Source organism: Aristolochia californica, unplaced genomic scaffold (assembly GCF_029961685.1).
Source record: "Aristolochia californica isolate CCGP_79_NKW_82.1479 unplaced genomic scaffold, dmAriCali1.0.hap1 SCAF_2, whole genome shotgun sequence".
Taxonomy (NCBI): Eukaryota; Viridiplantae; Streptophyta; class Magnoliopsida; order Piperales; family Aristolochiaceae; genus Aristolochia; species Aristolochia californica.
The window spans coordinates 8,203,449-8,227,047 of NW_027181881.1; the positions used below are offsets into that span (position 1 = coordinate 8,203,449).

At 39.4% G+C, this 23,599-nt stretch overlaps 1 protein-coding gene across 1 annotated transcript in view; it reads right to left on the minus strand.

Annotated features, from left to right (window-relative positions):
- Window positions 1–391: 391 nt before the first annotated feature.
- Window positions 392–23,599, minus strand: part of LOC137955714 (ferredoxin-dependent glutamate synthase 1, chloroplastic/mitochondrial-like) — a 100,073-nt gene continuing 76,865 nt past the window's right edge. Inside the window, exons 17-33 of the mRNA XM_068802794.1 lie at window positions 21,166–21,262; window positions 18,614–18,729; window positions 18,215–18,412; window positions 17,970–18,080; window positions 17,499–17,738; window positions 17,224–17,322; window positions 15,997–16,092; window positions 15,718–15,915; window positions 15,520–15,594; window positions 14,848–14,976; window positions 14,641–14,739; window positions 13,431–13,573; window positions 12,967–13,060; window positions 12,651–12,889; window positions 12,430–12,508; window positions 1,062–1,145; window positions 392–960 (exon numbers count right to left, since the gene is read on the minus strand). Coding sequence (XP_068658895.1) covers window positions 802–960; window positions 1,062–1,145; window positions 12,430–12,508; window positions 12,651–12,889; window positions 12,967–13,060; window positions 13,431–13,573; window positions 14,641–14,739; window positions 14,848–14,976; window positions 15,520–15,594; window positions 15,718–15,915; window positions 15,997–16,092; window positions 17,224–17,322; window positions 17,499–17,738; window positions 17,970–18,080; window positions 18,215–18,412; window positions 18,614–18,729; window positions 21,166–21,262 — 2,256 coding nt within the window. The 3' untranslated portion in view covers window positions 392–801. The remainder of the gene's footprint in view (window positions 961–1,061; window positions 1,146–12,429; window positions 12,509–12,650; window positions 12,890–12,966; window positions 13,061–13,430; window positions 13,574–14,640; window positions 14,740–14,847; window positions 14,977–15,519; window positions 15,595–15,717; window positions 15,916–15,996; window positions 16,093–17,223; window positions 17,323–17,498; window positions 17,739–17,969; window positions 18,081–18,214; window positions 18,413–18,613; window positions 18,730–21,165; window positions 21,263–23,599) is intronic.

The window sequence follows — 23,599 nt, forward strand, 5'->3', positions numbered from 1 at the left end:
ATTTCTCTTACCTTTATGAATTATTAAAAAAGATAAAAAAAATGTCTCCCAATTCTCTTTGCTCTAACAAGAAACTATAAAAAAATAAATCCCAAAACACTAAAATGGCTCTTGATCACTTCTTATTTTTTATTATTTATAAAAAGTTTAATTAATTTATAGTATAAATAAAAAAACCGAAACTATTTTTCCATTGTTTTCAATGGCGACACAAACACAAGAAAACTAGTTAAAGTAGATTATTTTTAATAAGAAAATTTTTAATGAGAAAATTAGTAAAAAAAAAAGGAATTAACCAAAGTTACCCGAATCTCAAACCTAAGGGTTTAAGCACTGCTAATTGACAGGCATGAAGGCGTCAGCATTCCAGATGAAATCACAAATCCATGTACCTTGGACATTTGGGTTATTATAAATTATGTTCAAGAAAGCATTATAGAAGCCTGTTTGGGACTTCTCCAATATAGATGGTCCATTATAAAGAAAAGCTTGTAAATTACAAATGTTAGCACCATCCACATCAAGCAATTCTGTCAAAACACCACCTTTCTGACCAACATCGTGAAGTAAAAAATTACAGATTTCCTTCTTCTTTCCTTGACCCCTTTCCCCAATAATATGCCCTGGACTGCGGCCAGCTGATCAGTCCTGAAGTAACCAGGCTATCTACTGCTATTTAAGTGACTCGCTGTGTTGAATGGCTTCATATTTGCCAAAGATCTAACTGAATTCCCTGTCAGTTCAAGAAGAAAAGCTTCACTTCGCTGGTGGGCATTTTATATATATATATATATCAGCTCACTAGGCTGATTGCAACTTGATCTCTCCGGCTGCTTTCCCGTACTCAGAACAGGCCTCCGGCGTGTCTTCTTCACTAGGTGGCACTAATTGCCAAAATTGAGCAAGATATTTATCCCATTCTTGCAAAATCGCAGACCCCTTGCTGCTCCCAGTTTTCTCCTACAAAAAAAAAAAAAAAAAAACACATATAATCGACTTTCAAACGTCCAACATTTTGATGTTGGCTATAATAAAAGCAATAGTTTATCAGAAGTCGGTACCACATGTGCTTCTATGAGGCTCTTCAGCTGCATTTGGCCCACAGGTGCAACAACTCTCTGAATCTTGACAATCTCCTTATTTATCTATGACATTAGCAAAGAGAGTCGAAATTAGATCCTCTATCATAACTCAAAAAAAGGCTGACTTGAATTTCTGTTACTCTTGTTTGATCTTATGTTTGATCATATGTTTATGTGATTTCTTTTTAATTGGAGATAAATTCTAGGTTCATGTGAATGTAATAAGTAGGTTTGCCATTTGAACATGCCTGATCGTATACTACTGATAATATGCCATAGGCCACTGTAAACTACCTAGAACTTCTTACCATATAATAAATTTAAAAAATCATTCCCAGAATAGCTGATAATAAAATATAATAGGGTAACTTTCAAATATGGCCCTCGTAACTGTTTCCAAATTTAGCCAACTCGATAATGAAATTCGAATCTAACAGACCATAAAGGTAATAATATCATTAGTAGATCTTAACAAAAGAATACAGATAATTAAATTACTCTTCAAATATTTTTTAATCAAAAGAAATGCAACAGAAAAGCCACTCTCCCCACCCTCCTGCTACGCAAGAGGGTGGGCAGCCCATTGAATGCCACCAAAATTATTGAAATAAAGCTGATGGAGGAAGCTGGAATATGGTTAACCCTACCTTTATCTTTTCAATTTTAGGAAATTCCTGGTTTCCAATTTCCAAGGGAAGAACTTGAATGCCAGGTAGTTTTGTAACTAACAGTAGCTAACACACTAAAAAAATCCATCAAGAAATTATTCTTAGCAAAAAGAAAGAGAAATAGTGGTGTTTCAGCGACTAAAAAGAATTTTTTTTTTTTGTGTTAATATTGAAACTTGTTCAAAGACCTATTTATAGACTCTAAAACATTCGAAGACTTCCCAAAATAAGTAACATCACAACAAATTTTTTTTCCTAAGACGGAACATCCTAATTACAATTTAATAGTGAATTTCTGTCGAATTCGGGACGTAGCGCTAGCTCTGATACCAAATGTTGAGCACCTAGCCAATACTACCCAAAAGACCGGCCTGTTAGGAGCGGAAAACATAGGTACTTAACCCAAGACCACAACAATTTCCATACTGAAATCAGTTCCTGGAAAGAATTCCAGCCGCTAACTGAGATGGAAATCACTAATAATGGACTGACTAAATTGGAATTTTCCTAAATTAACTACTAATAAAAAAGACTTGCTAACAAAACACTTTGCTAAATAAAACTCTCCAAATTGTGACTGCAGACAAACTAGGAAACTATATAAAGTGGATACATGCTGATATAGGAAGTATAAAAATAGAGTACTTTCCAGAAATAGAAATAGCAATATGTCAGTCTTCTTCATTCCTTCTCTTCTACTTTCTTTTATATATTTTCAATGCTTTTACATTTTTGCATGAATTTCTTCTTCCACAAGTAAACTATGTACAACATCATTCATCCTCTCTTCAAAAGAACTTAGACTTTAGAGTTCTTGGTTGCAAATGAGCTCAATATAGTATGGTAAAAGATGCATGATAATGAATGTATAATTGTTCGGAAACTCTGTTTCAGCTTGCTGCCCATTGTTTTGGATGGTAGAAACAAGACCAACACCCTTCTTTTGTTCAGTTATTTGATTCTCAATGTCCTAGAGAGGCATAAAATAGGTTTGGATTTTTTATTATACTTTGGCCCCTTAATAATAGGCAACAGAGTGAATTTGTCCTCGTCTACAAGGAAGAAGTGTTTCTTTTGACATTATTTATTACATCTCTATCAGATGGCCACGATCTTACAAGTACGAGATGGCATGCAACCATGGAACAACATCACCCTATATCTTGTCCTTATACTTGTTTCCAATGCCAAAAGTAACAAAAATTATTTAGCCATGCAAGTAAGGCTGAGCATAAGTTTTGTTTTCAATTTGAGCTTGGTAACCACACCTGGAGAGATAATATTGTCACAACTACCTTAATCAATAATCAATTTGGTAGTGCAACCTCCAAGAGAACAAGTGGTGGTAAAGATATTATGACATAACCAATTCTCTTCATCCTTCTTAACAGTAAGAAAATACCTTCTAGTTACTAAAGAGAACTAAGGACCATACCCTTCATCCCCAAAAGGTACTAACTTCTTCCTCTTCATCCAAACAATCTCTACTTTCAACTAAATCCTATAAAACTATCTTCTCTACAATTCCATCTTCATGTACTAAGAGTTGTTGCCTTGATTGTGAACATTAAACTTTTGTGATGAGCTGTCTTTCCATACTTAAACACACACCAATGGCAAGAGATATCTCAAGGGAAGGAGAGAAGAATGAAACTCTGAGAGGAGAAAAGAAACAAAGGGAAAGAAAGAAGAAGAAAAGAAAAAGAGGTGTATGGACGAATTTGAGCCAAGAGGAAGAGGCTTGAATGCTCTACCCCATGCCTTGAGGTTGTATTTATAGTTGTCGGAAGGTGTTTACAATGACTACAATGCCCTTAGTGCTACATGCTTCAAAAGGAAAAAGACATAAAAGGACATACACCAGCTTGCATAATTACAATTGTATGTCATCTCTATGAAAATTCTCCTTATTTACTAACCATGCCACCCTAACACACGTGGGTGTCTTTTAACAGTCCCCTTCAAGCTGGTGTTTGTAACTACACTTTAAAAATAATCTTGGTCAAGAAACTTGTGTGCTTCCAAATAAATTCTAATCTTGTGTGATTTGCAAAAACAAATTTTGATTGCCTTACTTTGGTTCATCATGTTCTTATTCACATTTTGCTTGTAGTCTTCATTTTGTTCTCATCGTGTCTCCCCCTTGAATATTCTAATCACATAAAATTTGATTACCACAACACGTGACATTCTTCATTGTTTTTTTTTTTTTTTTAATGAAAGATGATTTTATTTAAAAGAGAACAAAGAAACAAAAGCTCAAGGGAGTAAACCCCTAACAAAAAGGGATTGGAGGGTAGCTCCCTGCTTAGCAAGTACATCAGCAACAGAATTAGCGGATCTCCGGATGAGAGACCAAATACAATCATAAAAGGCTACAATATCCATAATATAAAAAAAGGTATCCCAATGGTGCCATGGGGGGCAGAAGAGTGAGTACACCATCCGATCACAACTTTGGAGTCCCCCTCAATGTGGATAAGGCTGCTGAAATGATCTCAGAAGATGCCGAGCCCATTGAGGAGGTCATGGAGCTCAGTCGTCGTGGAATCAGCAATACCCAATAGGCCGGAAAAGGAAATGATCTGACTGCGTGTGGAGCCATGAATGACTCCACCAAAGCTTGCTTTCTGGGGATTACTGAGGGAGGAGCCATCAAAATTTAATTTGAGGGCACCGGGCTGCGGTGGGGACCACTCCATGACTGTCGGGGGGCTTCGAGTGCCCTTGTAGCTGAGCAAGGCAGCACCAATGTTCTCCAATGGAGGAACCAGAAAAGGAGGAGACAATCTTTTTGGTATGAAGCCAAGTAAAAATATTCTTAGAAATGATGTTGGCTACTATCTTTGGAGATTCAAACTTGGCGTTGAAACTCCTACGGTTTTGCTCATTCCAAAGACCACACAGAATGAAAGCAGCGCAATAGGAGATCATCAGATTTCCAAGACAGGGGACAGAGAAACCAAGGAGCATACGACTGGCGGTGGAGAGGTACGCAAGCATACAAAACTGAAACCCAATGTGACGAAGAATTGCGGTCCACACCCACCAAGAGAAGGGGCATAATAGGAGAAGGTGGCTAATCGATTCCTCCGCCAAGCTGCATAGGGGGCAAGTGAGATCAACCGAATGCTGGCCACAACTTCTAAGATTGTCCGCCGAAAGAATTTTGTTGAGATAGGCGCTCCACATGAAGAATTTGACTTTAGAAAGGGCACAAAGAAGCCAAGTGAAAGCAATCTCGTGCCTAGTACTGTGCGAGAGCCACCCCCTGAGTAAGTAATAAGTTGAGGTGACCGAGAAAGATCCACTCCTGTTAGGCCACCAAATTAACTTGTCCCGGGTAAGTGCATGAATCTGAGGTGGCTGAGTGGAGTCCAATAGGTGGCTCACCTCCAAAGCCTCAAGATCCAATAAGCCCCTGATGAGGGTGGAGGTTCTACCCACTATCACAAAGAGCCTCGGCAACTGAAATCCCTCTTTATAGGGAGAGACTGCAGAGAGTAGGGAAAGAGCTCTACAAAGGCACACCACTCGTCCACCAGTCTTCCTAAAATCTGATTGACTGACCGTTACCCATGTAATATTGAATAGCAGAGGAGAATTGGGAGGAGGAGATAAAGGGATCTCCATATAGGTGATAAACATCTCCTGTTCCCACCTGAAGTCCACCAAGTAGAGGGATTGCCGAGCTTAACATTCACCATATCCTTCCCAAGATTGGGAGCAAGAGAGTTATATCTCCATATCCATTTTAAGAGCAGATTCATGTCCTTGGATAACCGAATTCCTAGGCCCCCAAGGGACTTGGGGAGGCAGACATCATCCCAGTTGATAAGATGATACTTGAAATCAGAACCGGGGCCTCACCACAAAAATCTCCTTTTAATCTTTTTCAATAATCGGCAAAGAAAGGCAGGGCAAGGCATAAAAGATAGTGATTCGGGATTCCAACAATACTGGATTTGAGGAGGGTGAGTCTCCCGACCTTGCTGAGCAAACGCCCTTTCCAAGTGGCAAGGCATAATTCGATCTTTTCAATCACTGGCACCTCGAGATCCTTGCTGGTAAGACTCGTGAATAATGGAAGCCCGAGGTAAGAGGTGGGTGTGGATGAAACAGTGCAACCCAACACTAGCCATTTCCGAGAGAGTCCCCTAATCAATGCTGAAACCCAGCAGAGAGGTCTTCCCCCAATTAACCTTGTTTAAGGAATAATCCCACATGGATTAGTGAGTACAAAGATCTTGAGTTTATTAGTTGGGAAAGAGGTTTCCTATGTTGACTAGTCATTTTGGGATAGGGCCTTGGACCCAATTTAACATGGTATCAGGGCAGGTACTTATATGTGGGCCTGCACCTAAAAACACTCTACTTGTAGAGCCACAAAAGAGGGCCTACACCTAAAACTATTCACATGAAGAGCCACAAAAGATGGTCTACACGTGAGGGGGAGTGTTAAGGAATAGTCCCACATGGATTAGTGAGTACAAAGATCTTGACTTTATTAGTTGGGAAAGAGGTTTCCTAAGTTGACTAGTCATTTTGGGATAGGGCCTTGGACCCAATTTAACAAACCTTTTGCCCAGTCCTCAACTCAAAAAGCCCCAACACCACCTTTGATTCTTCTAATATCATCCATAGTCCCGTCCTTGAAGATCATAGTATCACTAGTATATTGCAAAACGGGAATGTCGAAAGTCGGAGTATGACTAGTTGGGGCTAACCATCCGCCTTCCTTGGCTGAGTAAAACATTGCGGAAAGAAATTCTGCCACATTGTGGAATAATAGCAGGGAGAGGGGGTCGCCCTACCTCAGCCCCCTTGAGCCCTTGAAAATATTGCAGGCTGTACTGTTGAGGATGAGCGAGTAAGGGGCCGAAGATAAACAACTCTTGATCCAGAATGTCCATTGGTCCCCAAAACTCATAAGCCCCATGAGGTCATCCAACAAAATCCAATTGACACAAGAAAAAGCCTTCTCAAGATCAAGCTTCAAAGCAAAACACGGTTCCTTTGAGTAGGTGCAGTGGTCAACGAGCTTATGAGCCGCCATAGTGGAGTCCACAATGTTTCTACCTTTGAGGAAAACACCTTGACCACGACAGATCACTAAGGCGAGGATCACCTTGAGTCGGTGCGCGAGAAGTTTGGCAATGATCTTGTATGTGCTGGATATAAGGCTGATCGATTGAAAATCACCCGGAAGCTCAACATTTATCTTTTTAGGAACCAAAGTGATGAAGGAGGCACCCATGCTATGGAAGGTAATGCCCGCTCGAAAAAAACCCGAACCATATCACACACATCCTCTTTTATGATTGCCTAGGATCGACAATAGAAATCGTCGTCGAAACCGTCAGGGCCCGAGGCCCTATCACTAGCCAAGCCTATCATCGCCCTTTCAATTTCCTTATGCGAAAAGGTACCCCCACTAGAGATGCAACAACATCGGAGAGGCGGGCGAAATGAAGTTGCTGAATTTTGGGGCGATAGAGACATTCCTCCGTATATAGATCTGTGAAAAAACTTGAGCAGCTTATCAGTAATGGAGATTCTATCCAACGTTACCTCATTATTGATGCATAAGGAGGTAATTCGGTTAGATATCCTCCTCGTTGAGGCGAGGGAGAGGAATTTTTTGTATTTGCATCTCCTTTGGTCAACCACATGAATTGAGCCCTTTGTTTCCATCTAATACTCTCATGGTGTAAAATTAATTTAAGTTCATTTAAAAGTGAAAGACGAGTCAAGAATTCAGAGTGGGAAAGATATCTTTGCTACTCCGTCGAGTCCAGGTCGGCAATTTGAGAGAGAAGAGAAGCCTTCTCAACACCTAACAAACGACAACGACAAGAGGACCAATCTTTGAGTTTGCCCTTAAGGAGTTTTAGCTTCTAAGGAAGGGACTATTCAGCTCTACCCTAAGCCTGAAAATTGGACCACTAGTCCCTTAACAAAGTACTGACATCAGATTGAGCAACCAAGCATTCTCGAATTGGATGAGGGGGGAACCCATCTACCACAATAGGAGGATAAGAGAATGGGCCAATGATCCGACCCACCCGATTGAGCACTCTACTCGACACATTTTCATTGAGAAGGAGCCAGTCCATGTCAGCAAGGAAACGATCCAGCTTAGAAAGAATTGGGCACTGCTGTCCGCTGGACCAAGTGTAGGTTTTCCCGGAGAGTGGGATTTCATCCAACTCACAACTACCGATGAAATCCGCGAATCCCCTCATGGAAGAAGTGATACACGTTGTTGGCAATTGCTTTTCATCACAAAATCGAATAGCATTGAAACCCCCCACAAATATCCAAGTTGAAGACCAACAAAGATGGGGCTCAGAAAGCTCCTACCAAAAACAAAGCCTCTATCAGTATCGATTGGAACCGTCGTCTCCAATTACATGGCAGAAGAGACAAAGAAAATCCTTTCCCATGGAAATCGAAACCAAGACGAATGATCTCTTCAATCCATTTCTGATTGTAATGCGAACAAATTCACCAATTCTGCCCGTGACCCGACCCAAGGAAAGTTCCGAGTCACCAAAGAGTTCCGGGAACGATCCGTCCTTCCGATTATCTGTCATTGAATCTTCATCCATCCTTCCTGATCGTCATCATGTACCTTGTTAAGGAATAGTCCCACATAGATTAATGAGTACGAATATCTTGAGTTTATTAGTTGAGAAAGAGGCTTCCTAAGGAGACTAGTCATTTTGGGATGGGCCTTGGACCCAACTTAACATGGTATCAGAGCAGGTACTCATATGTGGGCCTGCACTTAAACTATTTACTTGTAGAGCTACAAAAAAGGGCCTACACCTAAGCTATCTACTTGTAGAGCCACAAAAGAGGGCCTACACCTCAATTGCCTACTCCTAAATTATCCACTTGTAGAACCACAAAAAGAGGGTCTACACGTGAGAGGGAGTGTTAAGGAATAGTCCCACATAGATTAGTGAGTACAAATATCTTGAGTTTATTAGTTGAGAAAGAGGCTTCCTAAGGAGGCTAGTCATTTTGGGATAGGCCTTGGACCCAACTTAACATACCTTCTTTCCTCTGCCGCTGTCGTCGTGTTGAGCTGTCAGTAGGTCACCCTTCGTGCACTCAAGGGAGTCGTTGTTCTCACCGTTAGAGCAAAGAGGAGTCCCCTCTACAATTTTCTCCAAAGAATGACTAGGTCCGTCGTCCTGTTCCCTTCATCGGCGAAGGCACCAGGTGCGAAAGCCATTGCCTAGTCCATCGTACCGCTCGCCTCACTCGTCCATCCGTTTGTTTTTTATGAACCTCGGAATTCTTCATTGTTGGTTATCTCTTTATTGTACTTCTTCATTTACTTCTCCCCTTCAAGCTGGAGATCTCTTTGTTCTTTACCAAGAGACCCAACTTGCACAACAAAATGGTGAGAGAAGAAAAATCACTCCTAGACGAACGACAAAACTCCATACACCAGTCAAAACAGTCATAGTCTGAAACACATTCCACTCAATTTCAAAGGCAGAAAAACAGCCCGACTTTAGGGCACAACTTTTTAAAGGTAGCTCAAACATAAATCACCTCTTAGGTGAAGAATAAAAGACTTGATTCAAGTTGGATGTTGGGCACACTCCTATACATTTTAGGTAGTAGGTTTAGGCATTGCTCTAAAACACAAGATGATAAACTGAATAAATACGAGAGGGAAACAACTTTAACCGGAAGGAGGCGACCATGCAACACTCATACTTCTAAATGAATCTGGAAAGTAACCTTTTTTTTTTAAAAAAAAAAAACAGGGTAGACTAACGGTAGAACTGAATTAACTTAATAAAAATTTGACCAAGTTTCACTCACGAGGGAGATAAAAAAATAATCTTTATGAAGATGATGATTGAGAAAACATAAAAAAAATACCTTCACTAAGAAAGTTTTGAGATAAAACATAATAATAAAAAATTTCTAAAAATAGACTACATGCTTCAAAAGGAAAAAGACATAAGAGGACATACATGCTTCAAAAGGAAAAAGACATAAGAGGACATACACCTACATAATTACAATTGTATGTCATCTCTATGAAAGTTCTCCTTAATTACTAGTCATGCCACCCCTACACACGTGGGTATCTTTTAACAAGTTTATATTGGGGTAGTCTAGAAACTAGATTTGAGGTGGTCTTTGAAAATGATGATCGAGGTTGACTTGTATTATGAGGTGTATTTTCAATTGTTTGTGAATTAGATGGCTGAAAGGAAGATTGATAATTAGGTGCTCTAACAGAGGTCTTTCCATCATCTTCGGCAAATCAATTGGTGAAGGCTTCCAGAACAAAAGCAAAGGTAAGCATACTTGATTTCCTATAAATAGATGGTTTTAACCCACAAACATACTAAGATACCAATTACTCTTGAGTTTCTCCCAACCAATTCTTGCTAGCGATTTGTAGAACTCTTTGATGTATTGGAAAACAGATTTCATACATTGTGTGAGTTTGTGAAGTCTTTCACACAAAGCTTGATGATAGTTGAAGGGAAGGAACTCATCTCCCATTATCTTTTTCATCTTGCCATGCAAGTGATCTTGGGTTTACAGAAGTCTTTGGTGGTATTTTTTGGCTTGTCACATTGCAGTGGCTCGCCCCTTCAACTATAGAATACCATATCAACTTCTTTATCAGGTGGGAACTCCTTGATTTGGAAATTTTACTCAACCATAGTTACTCAATCAAGGTAATCTTCAACATCAAGGCTCCTACCAAATTCAGGAACCTCAAATTTCATTCCACTCTCCCATCAATTATTATATGTAGGTGGAGGATTATCTTGGAGGTGTCTAGGGTGTTGATTATGTGGTCTTACATTAGAGACATATCCTTCGGCTGGATTTTCCATGAAATTTTCAATTTCTTCATAACCCTAACTCCCACATTGACAATTATTTCACACGCTGCTCAAATTTGCTTGTTATATCAGCCTTAAAACTCATAAAAATCTAATCTTGATAAACTCTTTATATATATATTTTTTAAAATGATGCTGAGTTTTATTAAAAAAGCTCAAATGAGCAGATTACAAGAGGGGAAGCCTTCCCAAACAATGAGAGATTGCTGGGAGGTTCCGAATTTTTCCAATTTATCAGCCAAAGAATTGGCTGATATAGGAATGAGGTTCCTATTACAATGAATGGATGACACAATGTCAACAATACAATCAGTGATTGGCCAATGGCGCCAAAAGGGGAGCTATCTTTTGAATACCAGCTGATGACAATCTTTGAGTCTCCTTTGATAAGCAGCTTGCCACGAAGCCGCTCTTTAAAGATTTGGAAGCCGAGATAAACTCTTTATATTGATTTTGCAAGATCTAGTCTCGGTATTAATGTTGATTAGACAGTAGCTCTTATACCAACTATTGCTGCCAAAATTATTGAAACAAAACTAATGGGTAATGCTAGAATATAGATGACCCGATCTTTATCTTCTCTATTTTACGAAATTCCTGATTTTCAAGTTCCACAGGAAAAACATGAATTTTCAGGTGTTGCTTTGTAAGTAGCAATAGCGAGCTACTTTCTTTTAATACTATCACCACTATTTCAAAAAGTAGCAATAACTAGCACAAGAGAAAAATTCACTAAGATTTGTCAGCCATATTCAGAATCTGGCTTTGTTTTGAAATAAAATATCTGAACAGTCACATTTGGAAATAGCACATCTAAGGAAGCTGTATTTGAAAATTACCCACTATACTATCCAAAAACACATAAAACGTCTTTAGGCAATATGCTACCTTAGACATACAACTGCCAGCATAGCAGAATGCTTTTTCAAAGATTTTAAAAAGATTTCAGCAAAGTTGGGATCGACATCCTAAAAGAGGAGGCAACATACAGAATGCCGCCATCCTTTTTAATCATAGTGGCAGCTTCCTGCACACCACCGAACTCCCTCATTACTCTTTAACAGAAGACAGCATCAAGATGTCACTATTGCTCTATTTTTTTAAAAAGAAAAAAAAATTGCCACTTTGGCCATTTTGTTTGCAATGTGGTGAGTTAACTCATAACAAAACATTGAGTTTGCATTTGGGGGACATATTTTGTTTTTTCACTATTTGGGAATAATTTTTAAAATGTAAGTAATATAGTAAGAAACTCTTATCTTGAACTATAGAACACACAAGAAGCCACTAATTGACTCAGTTAAACACGACTCAATTTCGTCTGAAGTGCAATCTAAATCCGTGGCATTCTCCAATAGGAATTTATTGATATCACAACCAGTTTGCTGACTAGTCCAACTTGGTTGGTCAATGACCAACTGACACAAACTCGAATAGCCTGAGCCAACTGGTGATAGCCTAGCATTTTGAGTTTGGATTTTGAGCTCCAGGCCAATCCCGGAGGTGTCAATGGGAGTCACTCATTTGCACAGCGGAGGTTTCATTAAGTCTCCCATGAGGGGCTGGAAGCACCGATCTGCTGCTCCTGGAGCAGCAAATCGTCTCTAAACATGTACAAAACCCCCCTAAAATTCAAATGATAATGCAGCAGTAATAATTGCAATAGTAAGAAACAAATAAAATATGCCAATTGAATAATAATAATAAAAATAAAAACTCCATACCAGCAATTTAACAAAGAACAAGGCACATTATTAAATTAGAGTTAATAGCTCCATTGCAACATACCTTAGGTATGAGAGTATCATCTTCATCAAGAATATAAGTGAGCCCACCAGTCATGCCTGCAGCAACATTTCTTCCCACTCTGCCATAGCAAAAATTTCAATCAACTATTAACACCTATCAATTTCTACATAAAATAATGACACAAAGAACAGACGGTTTTGACTAAAATGAGCAAACATCCGCACTGTAAGGAAACATTAGTTCGAGAAATGTATACTTACTTCCCGAGCACTACAACACAACCACCAGTCATGTACTCACAACAGTGATCTCCAGTTCCCTCAACCACAGCTTCGGCGAGAGAATTTCTCACAGCAAAGCGCTCCCCAGCTTTTCCTCTAACAAAAATCTGACCACCCGTTGCTCCATACAGGCATGTATTTCCGACTATAGTTGCCTCCTCAGGTACAAACCCCACATTGTCCACAGGAGTTACCACGAGTTCACCACCTGCCATACCCTAAAATAGAATGTTTTTTGCTAAATTTGTTGTACTTGGTCAAAGATAAAAAAATATCCATCGTAGATCATCAATACCTTGCCCACATAATCATTGGCTTCACCAACAAGTCTAATGTTCATTCCAGGCGTCAAGAAACAACCAAATGATTGGCCTGCACTCCCCATGAATCTGACACCCAGAAGATGCAAGAGAAATTATTTGAGTCCCCAAAAAAATTACTCAATTAAATTTGACAGGCACTAGCAAATTTCAGGGAATTGCGCAAACATGGGACATTCATAGAAGTTCAATAGTAATGTTTTTAAAAAAGTTAAAGTTCAATAGTAATTTAAGTCAACTAAGCGGTATCCCATTGTCAGAGTCCCTTTTTAGTCCATGTTTCACTAATATTTTTTTTGTTAATGTTTTCTTCACTTTGAAGAACACACTTTGCACCACCTCACATCCACTACAAATTCCCTCCCTCCCCCCTTCCAAGGCTCTTTTCCTATTTGATTCATAATATCCTTACATAGAAAGCTTACATAGATAAACTTACATAATGTTTAACTGTCCTGCAAAACCTGTGTCACCATATTTCTTTGCAACCACACCAGCTATGCGACCACAAACAGCACGGTCAACATTGTAAATATTTATGGTTTTGTTCACCACTTTCTCCTGCTCAATTGCTTCAGAAATCTGCAAGGATTTTAAAAGCAGAACCCGAACAGCAGAGTCAATCTTATAAGTTATTTCAAATCCTATTTCTTTTTATTTTCTTGAAAATGATAAATTTTCATTATAAGTACTGCTGTAACGATTTAGGAGAATGTAAACTGATTCTAAAACTTTGCTACAGATTAAGGACAAGGAGGAAGATTATCCATGATGTCTCATAAATGCAACATAATTACAATGCAGAGAAGGCAATTCAGTCATTTGAGATAAGTTGTAGCCTTGCTAGCTGTCTATTATCCTATTCTTTACTAGTTAATTACCCCTGAAACTAGTTGGAAAGGGCACCTTTTTTGTTATTACATAAGGTAGACCAAGTGAAGGTCAGTATTGCCTTCATAAGAGAGGTAGCAGACTTTATACACTGCCCTTCACCCCTTTCCCTTATTGTACTTTCATTATTTCGAATGAAATTGTCATTTTCACCCAAAACCCTAATTCCTATTGAAGTAGATTTGATTAATGAAAACCCTAGATGAAATTATTGCAACTATTACTAAGGCAAAGATTTATTGGAGTCAAAACTTACTGGTTTTTTGTTAACCTATTGGTTGGGACTATTTTGCCTCACGATGCAGCAATCCTGAAACACTTTATATGTAATTTGGACTCTATAACCAAACACTGATGAAGTTGCAATTCTTCACAAAAGAACTAGTGGTAAAAACCAGAAAACCTAGAGGAACTATGTTGACTATGTTGATTGTTTTGAAGTCTGATGTACATACAAAGTGTTAAATACTTCCATGCCTGGGAAACCTTTTGCTCTTATAGTATATCTTAATAAACAACACAGAGTTGGTGAAATTAACAGTAAGCTGATCGTAGCAATTAGATTTCATTAAAAAACAGAGAAAGTTTAAGCATGCACCATATCCAAAACCATACATACATCAAATATATATCCGTTTGTTACTTAGTTGAAATATATGCATAAAAAGGTCCATCTCCAGCATGGAATTCAAATTCAAACAGATATTATACAGATCAATAAATTGTTTTCCAGATTCAACGAGGAATAAATTCACTACCTCAGGATCAGAAAGCAGAACATCATCTAGGACAGCACCATTATTATGAACCTGCTGTTTCCTGATCTGTGTGCTGCTCCACTTTGGTAGCCCAACACTCTGTAAATCAGTCATAACCAGCAAATAAATACTAAGAAAAGTGGTAATGCATGCAAGAATCAATAAATAAGATATGTAATTCAGAGAAAATTCCTTAAAACCCCTCACAGATAGAATGTAGCTGAGGTCAAGTTGTTGAGTCTTCACTAAGGAGATGTTTCTTGGTCTCAGTAAATCTGTCCGTCCAATTACGTCATCTAACTTCTCATAACCCAGTTGAGCCAGCATTCCTCGTACCTGGATGGAATCTTAAGTTCATTACAATTGCCAAAGTGTAAAAACAGGACGCCAAATTAGTACACATATGTTGCACATGTTATGACTAAGGAGCTTCCAGTTTATGTAGTTAAATGATCAGGTAGCCAGTACTCCTGAAACTCACTCCACTTAACGGACACCATGCTCAAGCCAACCAGAAAGACTAACTCAAACCATCACAGGCTTCAAAATAGAAAATGCCTGTGATTTTTCTTAGACTTCAATTTTGCAGTGGTTTATGTTCTGAGAGGCCTCTTTCCGCACCTACTTTCAAAAACTAAATCTGTCTTCTGTAAATATATTTCCTCCACCAATGTCCTTAAACTATTGTTCATTATAAAAGGAATTGTACAAGTGTAAAATTTTATTTTGGTCATATGGATAAAACTCATTCCAACTCGGATTAGTTCATCCTGATCAAATTGCAAAAGGAACACGCAAGCTTTTGGACTACATGCTGCATCCATTTGCCCCTAAATGCAAATTTAGCGTAATTCAAAACACAACAGCCACATGTCTCACCTCTTCAGCCACATACAAAAAGTAGTTGACCAGATCACCAGGAACCCCAGGAAAACGGGCACGAAGCTCTTCTCTCTAATGCACAAGAAGATACATTTGAGAAATAGAAAAAAGGAACAAATAGTTTTGTGTGTAGATATATGCCCACGTGTGCACACAAGATGAAAGAAAAGATCAAGCATTAAAGATCCCGGGTACCTGACTGGCAACACCAACTGGGCAGTTATTTGTGTGGCAAATTCGTGCCATAACACACCCAGTAGCTATCATAGCCACAGAACCAAAGCCATACTCATCAGCCCCCATTGCTGCAGCCATAAGGACATCAACCCCACTCTTGAATCCACCATCAACTCTAAGAATAACCCTCTCCCGAAGGCCATTCCCAATAAGTGTCTGCAAAAGGAAAATGCAATAATAAAGCAAAACCTCACAGTAATGAATGTGGTTAATAAACTGAAAGAATTTAATTATAACCTGATGAGTTTCCGTCAATCCAAGTTCCCAAGGACCTCCGGCATGCTTAATGGAACTTATAGGGCTCGCTCCAGTTCCACCATCGTGCCCTGATATCTGAAACCAATGAAGTAGAGTTGGAACTGGCCTATTTAAAGGAGCAGAAAAGATATGCGAGATCTCACTTTGAACATTTTATGATGACAGACCTCTTTTGCAATAACGAAAATATTTGTTTATGGAATGTACAAGCTAGCTGAAATGTTAGTCATGGTAAGGTAGCACCGAATTGTGCCATCAGTTTGCATATCCGATGACATTTTTAATGAATTTCACCAATTTTTATTATTTTTAAAAGCCAATAGTCCAACATATTTTTATTCTATCAACAAAAGGAAATGATCAAATGCTACAGTTTATAAGGGCACTTAACATAGAACCCTGTTAAAGTTCAAGGGTATTTTAGTCATTACATATGTGAGTAGTTGAGTCATTAGAATTGGTAAAAGTGTCTTGTTATAACATGTGGCCAGAAGGGACAAACATGTGGATAGGCCCTTCTCTCAAAAGGAAATTGAACTTGCCACTTTGGGTCTTGCCTCTGATCGTACTCCTAGTCTGGACAGGTTCAATGGCGAGTTTTTAAGCACTGCTGGCCTATTATTAAAGGGGATATATCGGAGATGGTTCATTCTTTCTACTCCCATGGGCTATCATATCAAAGCATGGGAGCCTCTTTCATCGCTTTAATCCCAAAAAAGCAAATCTCCTAGCACCCTAGGGATTACCGGCCGACCAGTCTTACATCCAACTCCTACAAAATCATTGCAAGGATCCTTGCCGACTTCCTCAAAGTAGCCTTGCCAATTCTGGTTCACCCAGGTCAATCTGCTTTTATTCAAGGAAGAAATATTTTGGATTCAGCCATGGTCACTCATGAATTGATGGATCATCTCAGCTGTCATGGTCACTCATGATTTGTTGCAGGCATGCCAATCATGAAGGGCATATTTGTCATTTGTAATGTCTTACTAAAGTGACTTAATAAAACAAGTTAGGATTCTCCCCCAACGAGAATGCTGCACTCTCTCAGCCTTTCTCCCTCAACTTTCTGCCTCTCTTTTTTCTTCTTCTTCTTTTATCTTCTTCATTTCATTATTTTACAAAGCCCATCACATCCATGTCTTAAAAGGAAATATCATATTTACAGAGCTAGTAAGTCGCTAGCAGATCCAAGTTAGGAGAGACCTGTATTATATCTGCATTGCCCTTTGCAACACCAGATGCAACAGTACCAATGCCAGCTTCTGCCACAAGCTTTACAGATACCTTGGCTTTAGGGTTGACCTGTAGAATCTAAAGTCAGTAACAGTGCCATACCGGCCAACACTGATGTAGCAAAAAGATAATAGTAGACATTAACATTCTTTTAAAAAAAGTAAGCGATAAATGGCACTTTGCTAAATGGTAGAGCATTAAAATTTTTGCATACTGATGAGCTTGAGCCAAGAAGGGCACTCGACCTGGTGAAGGTCAAAAATTAATTGAGCTAGATCCTCAATGGAATAAATATCATGGTGGGGAGGTGGTGATATAAGGGGAACTCCAGGCTTTGAATTTCTTAGTCGTGCTATGTAAGCACTAACTTTCTTTCCAGGCAGCTGCCCGCCTTCCCCTGGCTTTGCACCTTGAGCTATTTTAATTTCTAATTGAGCAGCATTCACCAAGAAAGTTGGTGTCACACCAAAGCGTCCAGAAGCAACCTACACAAGATAAAGAAATGGAGTTTAAATGTAGAAGGCAAAACCTAAAATAAAATCTTTCATGAAGTTCACAAAATAGTTTCAAGGGTTTAAAGATTTTAAGTACGCTCCATTAAATGGAAAATGGTACTTATTTTACTGTTCCACACCAGCCCGAGCAGCTAAAGAGATAAGAATGGAAGTACACAATCTAAAATTTAAGGGAAAATGGAAATGGTTGAGAGTCAAAACCTGCTTGATAGCACTAGTTGCAGTGTCACCATTCTGAAGACCTTTCAGGTGTGGGAGTGTCGAAGAGTACCCATCAACAACATCTGAAAGTGGACTCCACCGGATAGGGTCCTGATGAAGAAAAGTTATGAATTACTGGACTTTTCTTTCTTTGGATCTATGTTCAAATGGTGCAAATTACCATATGAAGAGAAATAACAAAATGTACAAATTTAGGTTTCAAGCAGATACAAATTGTATACTACCTCACCACCTTCACCAGAGTTTGACTTTCCACCTAATCTATTCATCGCAATTGCAATTGCTTCATGAGTCTCTCTGGAAATTGCACCAAGCGACATTCCACCAGTGCAGAACCGCTGAACAATAGAAGCTGCAGACTCAACCCTCCCAACTGGTATAGGACCACGATCACTTTTAAACTCAAGAAGATCTCGAAGCACCTATACAAAGAATGTTGTTAGGAAATACTTCAAAATAAACTAAATAAAAAATGGAGATAATAGCACTATTATAAATCTTAAGTTGAAGATGACAATTGCTGTAAGTATAATGACTTTTCAAAGATAAATATTAGAACAAACCTTCATGCTCTCCAGAAGTGCATCGAATCAATTTCAGGAAAAAAAGAAAAGAAATCTCACATTGACAGGACGGTTTGCAAGGTGCTGCTGATAAATTGAATATGCATTTTCACTCTTTTGGCGAACTGCTTTATGAAGTAGTTTCGACATCTCTGGGTTATTTCCATGATATTCTCCTTCATTATTGGGAAAGGAAAAAATATAAGAGACTGGTTCATAGATTGTACAGGTCAAGCAAGTATAACTGTATCAACAGATGGCATTAATTTTAGTTATTTCCTCTTGGCATTAATTTCAAATAGTGAGCATGTTCAGAAGAGAAAACATCATAGTAGAAGGCATTTTATTGAAGTATGATATCAACAGATGGCATTTATTTTGGTTATTTCCTCTTGGCATTAATTTCAAACAGTGAACATGTTCAGAAGAGAAAACATCATAGTAGAAGGTATTTTATTGAAGTATGACACAGGTTAAGTAGCAATAAATCTAAAACAAGAATGGATTGCAGTTACACAGGAACAGAGTCCAAGATTTGTTAGATCATTAATTTTTGTTCACTCTAACAAAAATTCACAGAAATTGAATAGATCTAACATGTGCATTTCCAGTGATTCAGGTCAATAAGGCTACTTTTAATTTTAACTCTGTGCAACAAAGTAGGTATATGTTTGTGTCTTTTGACTTTGAATCCAAAACATTAGTGCAAGTAGAGATGTGTTTTACTCTTGAGAACCTCCAATGTTTAGGTTAAATACATGTAAAGTTGGGTCCACGGCCCATCCCAAAATGACTAGCCAATTTCGGAAACCTCTTTCCTAACTAATAAACTTAAGATCTTTATACTCACTAATCTATGTGGGACTATTCCTTAACACTCCCCCTCACATGTAGGTCATTTTTTGTGACTCTACAAGTGGATAGTTTAGGTGTAGGCCCTCTTTTGTGGTTCTAAAAGTGGATAATTTTAGTGAAGGCCCTTTTTTGTGGCTCTACAAGTGGATAGTTTAGGTGTAGGTCCTCTTTTGTGGCTCTACAAGTGGATAGTTTAAGTGTAGGCCCACATATGAGTACCTGCTTTGATACCATGTAAAGTTGGGTCCAAGGCCCATCCCAAATGACTAGCCAATTTAGGAAACCTCTTTCCCAACTAATAAACTCAAGATTTTTGTACTCACTTATCCATGTGGGACTATTCCTTAACACATTAAATAGCAAAAATTTAATTTCTCACTCTTCTTTTTGCTAACCCTAAAGCCTTTACTGCTCACACTTCATCTTAAGACTAAAATTTCCTCTAATTAATCAAACAAGATCACTGTTTCAGTGAAAACATTGAGAATAATATTTTATTTGGAAGAATAAGGTCCATGCGTCTGACAAAAAGAAATATACGAGGCATCCACATAATATACATATCATCTCTATCACTTCTGGAATAAAATAAAAAAAAACAGGCACAATAACGTCCTTCAACCTCTGATAATTGGTATATACTTTTATCCAATATATTTAGAGAGTGGAGAAACTGATCTCCAATTGAACTACCCCAGTTGGGGCCCCTAATAGAAGATCAAATAAGCATTTTCCACTTCTTTGGAATTTGCAATCACCACACACTGTTCTTGCTTTCAATTATGCCCGGATTTCGATTTGACCAAGTGACAGATGATCAAAACCTCAGCCACCGAACAAGGGAGCTCTGGACAGGGAAACTGGTTTTCTACTTCTCAGTTTTCAATTACAAGGACCCAGAGAATGTAAGATCACCCAATGCAGCAACGGCACCAGTGCAGGATTGGGTAGGCGAGCATTCCGAAATAGTCTATTAGATCTCTCACCAAACACCCCAAACACTGAACCAGAAAAACAGCCCACACCAGCTCCTTTGGCAATCCTGGCATGGCGGGATTTGGTGGCGTGTTTCGGTACTCCTGTGGCAACCAGCTCATGTCCTACTCCGGTCCCATGGGCATCTCTGTCTCTGCCTTTGCAGAACTCCAGACCCTCAGTGGCCTCACCATTTTCAGGGATCATCTCTCTGGTCATCTCCACATCGAGGGAGATTCCACGGTGATTAGTGGATGGTTTTCCTCCCTCTACCCCACCATGGTAGCATTGGGATGTTTTTGATTCTATCATGGACATTATCCCCTACATTACCTGTATTTGGTCCCATGGTCCCAGATCTGCTAATTTTGTGGTTGACGCCTTTGCTAAGCAGGGAACCTCCTTCCAATCTTTGTTGTAAGGAGTGTGCCTCCCTAGTTTGTTTGTTTGTTCTCTTTGCTTAATAAACTATCACTTCAAAAAAAAAAAAAAAAAAAAGGACCAGGTTTCTCTAAATGTTATGGTATTTCAGTCTACATGAGTAGTTGCATATGACTAATTTTTCTAATAAAAAGTTTCAGAAGTTGACTATACTGTAAGTTCCCAAAATAACTTGACAGACTTTCCAAGCATAGAAACATAGAAACCAGAAGTGGAAAATCTTAAATAAAAATTCTGTTGAAATTGAGCTGCAAAAGTGACTCTTGATAATAAAGCCTTGCTGTAAATAATAATAAGAACAGTAACATCTCAAACATATTCACTAAAAAAAAATACGCTACCTCCTGGTCTGAATTGTATAAAACCAAAGTTTACCAGTCTCTTAGCTGTGTCTTCTGAGAAAGCCTTGACCCAAAAAGACAAGGTTTCCCTAGCCAACTGCAATAAAAGAAAAGGACTGTTCATGAGGAACATGGATACCAAAAAGGTATTTCTTGTATATGAAAGCACAATAATGATGAGCCATCCTAATTTTGCAATTAACTACCAGTCAAAACTAAAAACTAGGTATATCAGTAGCAGAACATAGTGTAACAAAAGTTGCTTCATCACTTTAGCTCAGCCCTATTGAGTAGGCCGAGACACATGACCAAAGTTCTGTTTGTTTTCTCCATGATTGTTTAGTCCTACTGCATTTTAAAGTTTTCTCAAGTCAGTGGAATACAGACGACAGAAGCATGAAATAAAACTCAGTAAATGACAAAAAACCAGAGGCACTAAGGACCATACCAAGATTCATCTTCTAAAATCCTCAATTTTCATAAATGATAGATATATTTGATTAAACCTAGCAAAAACTTAAATTTTAAAATTATCATGTGTATAGATCAAAGTCAAACAGGTAACAGTCGTAATGTGCGCCGAGAGCCTAACGATTTCGAATGTGCTAACATGCGCTGCTATTTAAGAAGAGCCGGGACCTTTCTCCGGTCACTATCCCCACGGTCAGTGACCGGAACCCACGACAACAGACTTCTGGCATGGACACAACCACCTTCTACGACTCCGATCGACGGAAAGACGACGTCTTGCCGAGAAGACACAAAAGATCCGCAACCATCGATCCAGGAAAAAGTCACTCCAGACACTCCAAAATCTCGGAGCTCCCCTCCGACGAGTGTTCGGAACCTCTGACAGAAGGTTTTGATGCCAACTAGAAGACGATCTCCCAGCGAAAGAAGAGGAACCATCCTTTCCGTTTCAGTTATGGAAAGAACAGAGTTACAGTGGAGATAGTCGCCAGGAGCTCTTGACATGTGATTCGCATCTCCTCTGCCATCGGATCGAAGATGTCCTTCATCTACGTTCCGATGGAAGCCATTTCAAGCTTCGTTCTTCTATTCCAAAGAGTCACGAACGAAGTCAATTGAACCCGTGAACTTTGGACACGGAATTCAATTTTCTTCCTGTCGGTGATCTCCTTTTGGGGACGAAGAGAGTGCCGTATCGTCCATCGTCGTGGCTGAACAATGCTCGCCATTAGGGGTGGCATCAAACCAACCCGGTTCGCGAGCAGCTCAGTTCCGGCTCGGTTCGATTCGATATCTGCATGCTAAAGCCGTTGCTGCAATCCTGGGCCTCTGCGAGAAAAGCATCTTCCTCAGTCGAGAGAGCCTCCGTCCTTTCTCAAATTGCCACTCTTGACTCTAAGGAAGAATCTAGAAGCCTCTCTTCCTCGGAAACAAACCAAAGATATGCCCTCCAAGGGCAAATGTAGTCCTTTACTCAAAGTGAGCTCGTGCACGGGAAGAAGCGTGCAAGATTTAAGTGGCTCGCCCATGGAGATACCAATACTAAATTCTTCCATGCAGTCGCCTCTGCACGGAGAAGAGCCAACTGCCTCACTACGCTCAGCATCAATGGTGAGATTACCTTGGATCGATCCCTTAATTTAGACTCACTGGTGAACTCTTTTGTAGATTTATATTATGATTGCCAACCAATCCACCCTTTCTTCGAAAGGGTTCATTTCCAGGCTCTTCCTTCAGTTGTAGCTAGTCTCATCGAGCTCTCTTTCTCCAGAAGGGAAATTGAAAAAGCAGCACTGGGTCTTCCTCTGGATCGCGCTCTAGGCCCGGATGGTTTTAACGGGGAATTCTATCGCTGATGCTGGCCCTTCACCAGAGACGACATTGCCTGCATGGTTCACTCGTTCTATTAGCATGGCATCAGATTTAGGAGCATCGGAGTTTCGTTTATTGCCCTTATCCCTAAAAAAGAAGGGGCAAACTTCCATCTAACTTCCGGCCGATCACTCTCATCACCAGTGCTTACAATGTGCTTGCACGCCTCCTTGCCAATCGCCTCAAGGTGGTTCTCCCTATTGCCGTTCATCATGGCTAGAGTGCTTTTATCAAGGGAAGGAATATATTAGATTTGGCCATGGCATGTCACGAGCTCATCCACCATTTTAAGGCTTTAAAGCTCCCCAGATTCATCCTAAAGCTTGATTTTGAGAAAGCCTTTGACAAAGTTAATTGGAAGCTTTTGGACACTCTCCTAGGGAAGATGGGATTCGGGGAAAAATGACGCTTCTGGATTCAAAGTTGCATCTCCTATGCGAGCTACTCCGTTCTTCTCAACGTAACGGCCTGCGGGTATTTTAAGGGATCTAGGGGAATTAGGCAGGGAGACCCCCTTTCCCCTTTGCTCTTCAATGTGGTAGTGGTATATCTATCCTCATTGATCTATTCGACCAAGAACTTGGGATGGCTC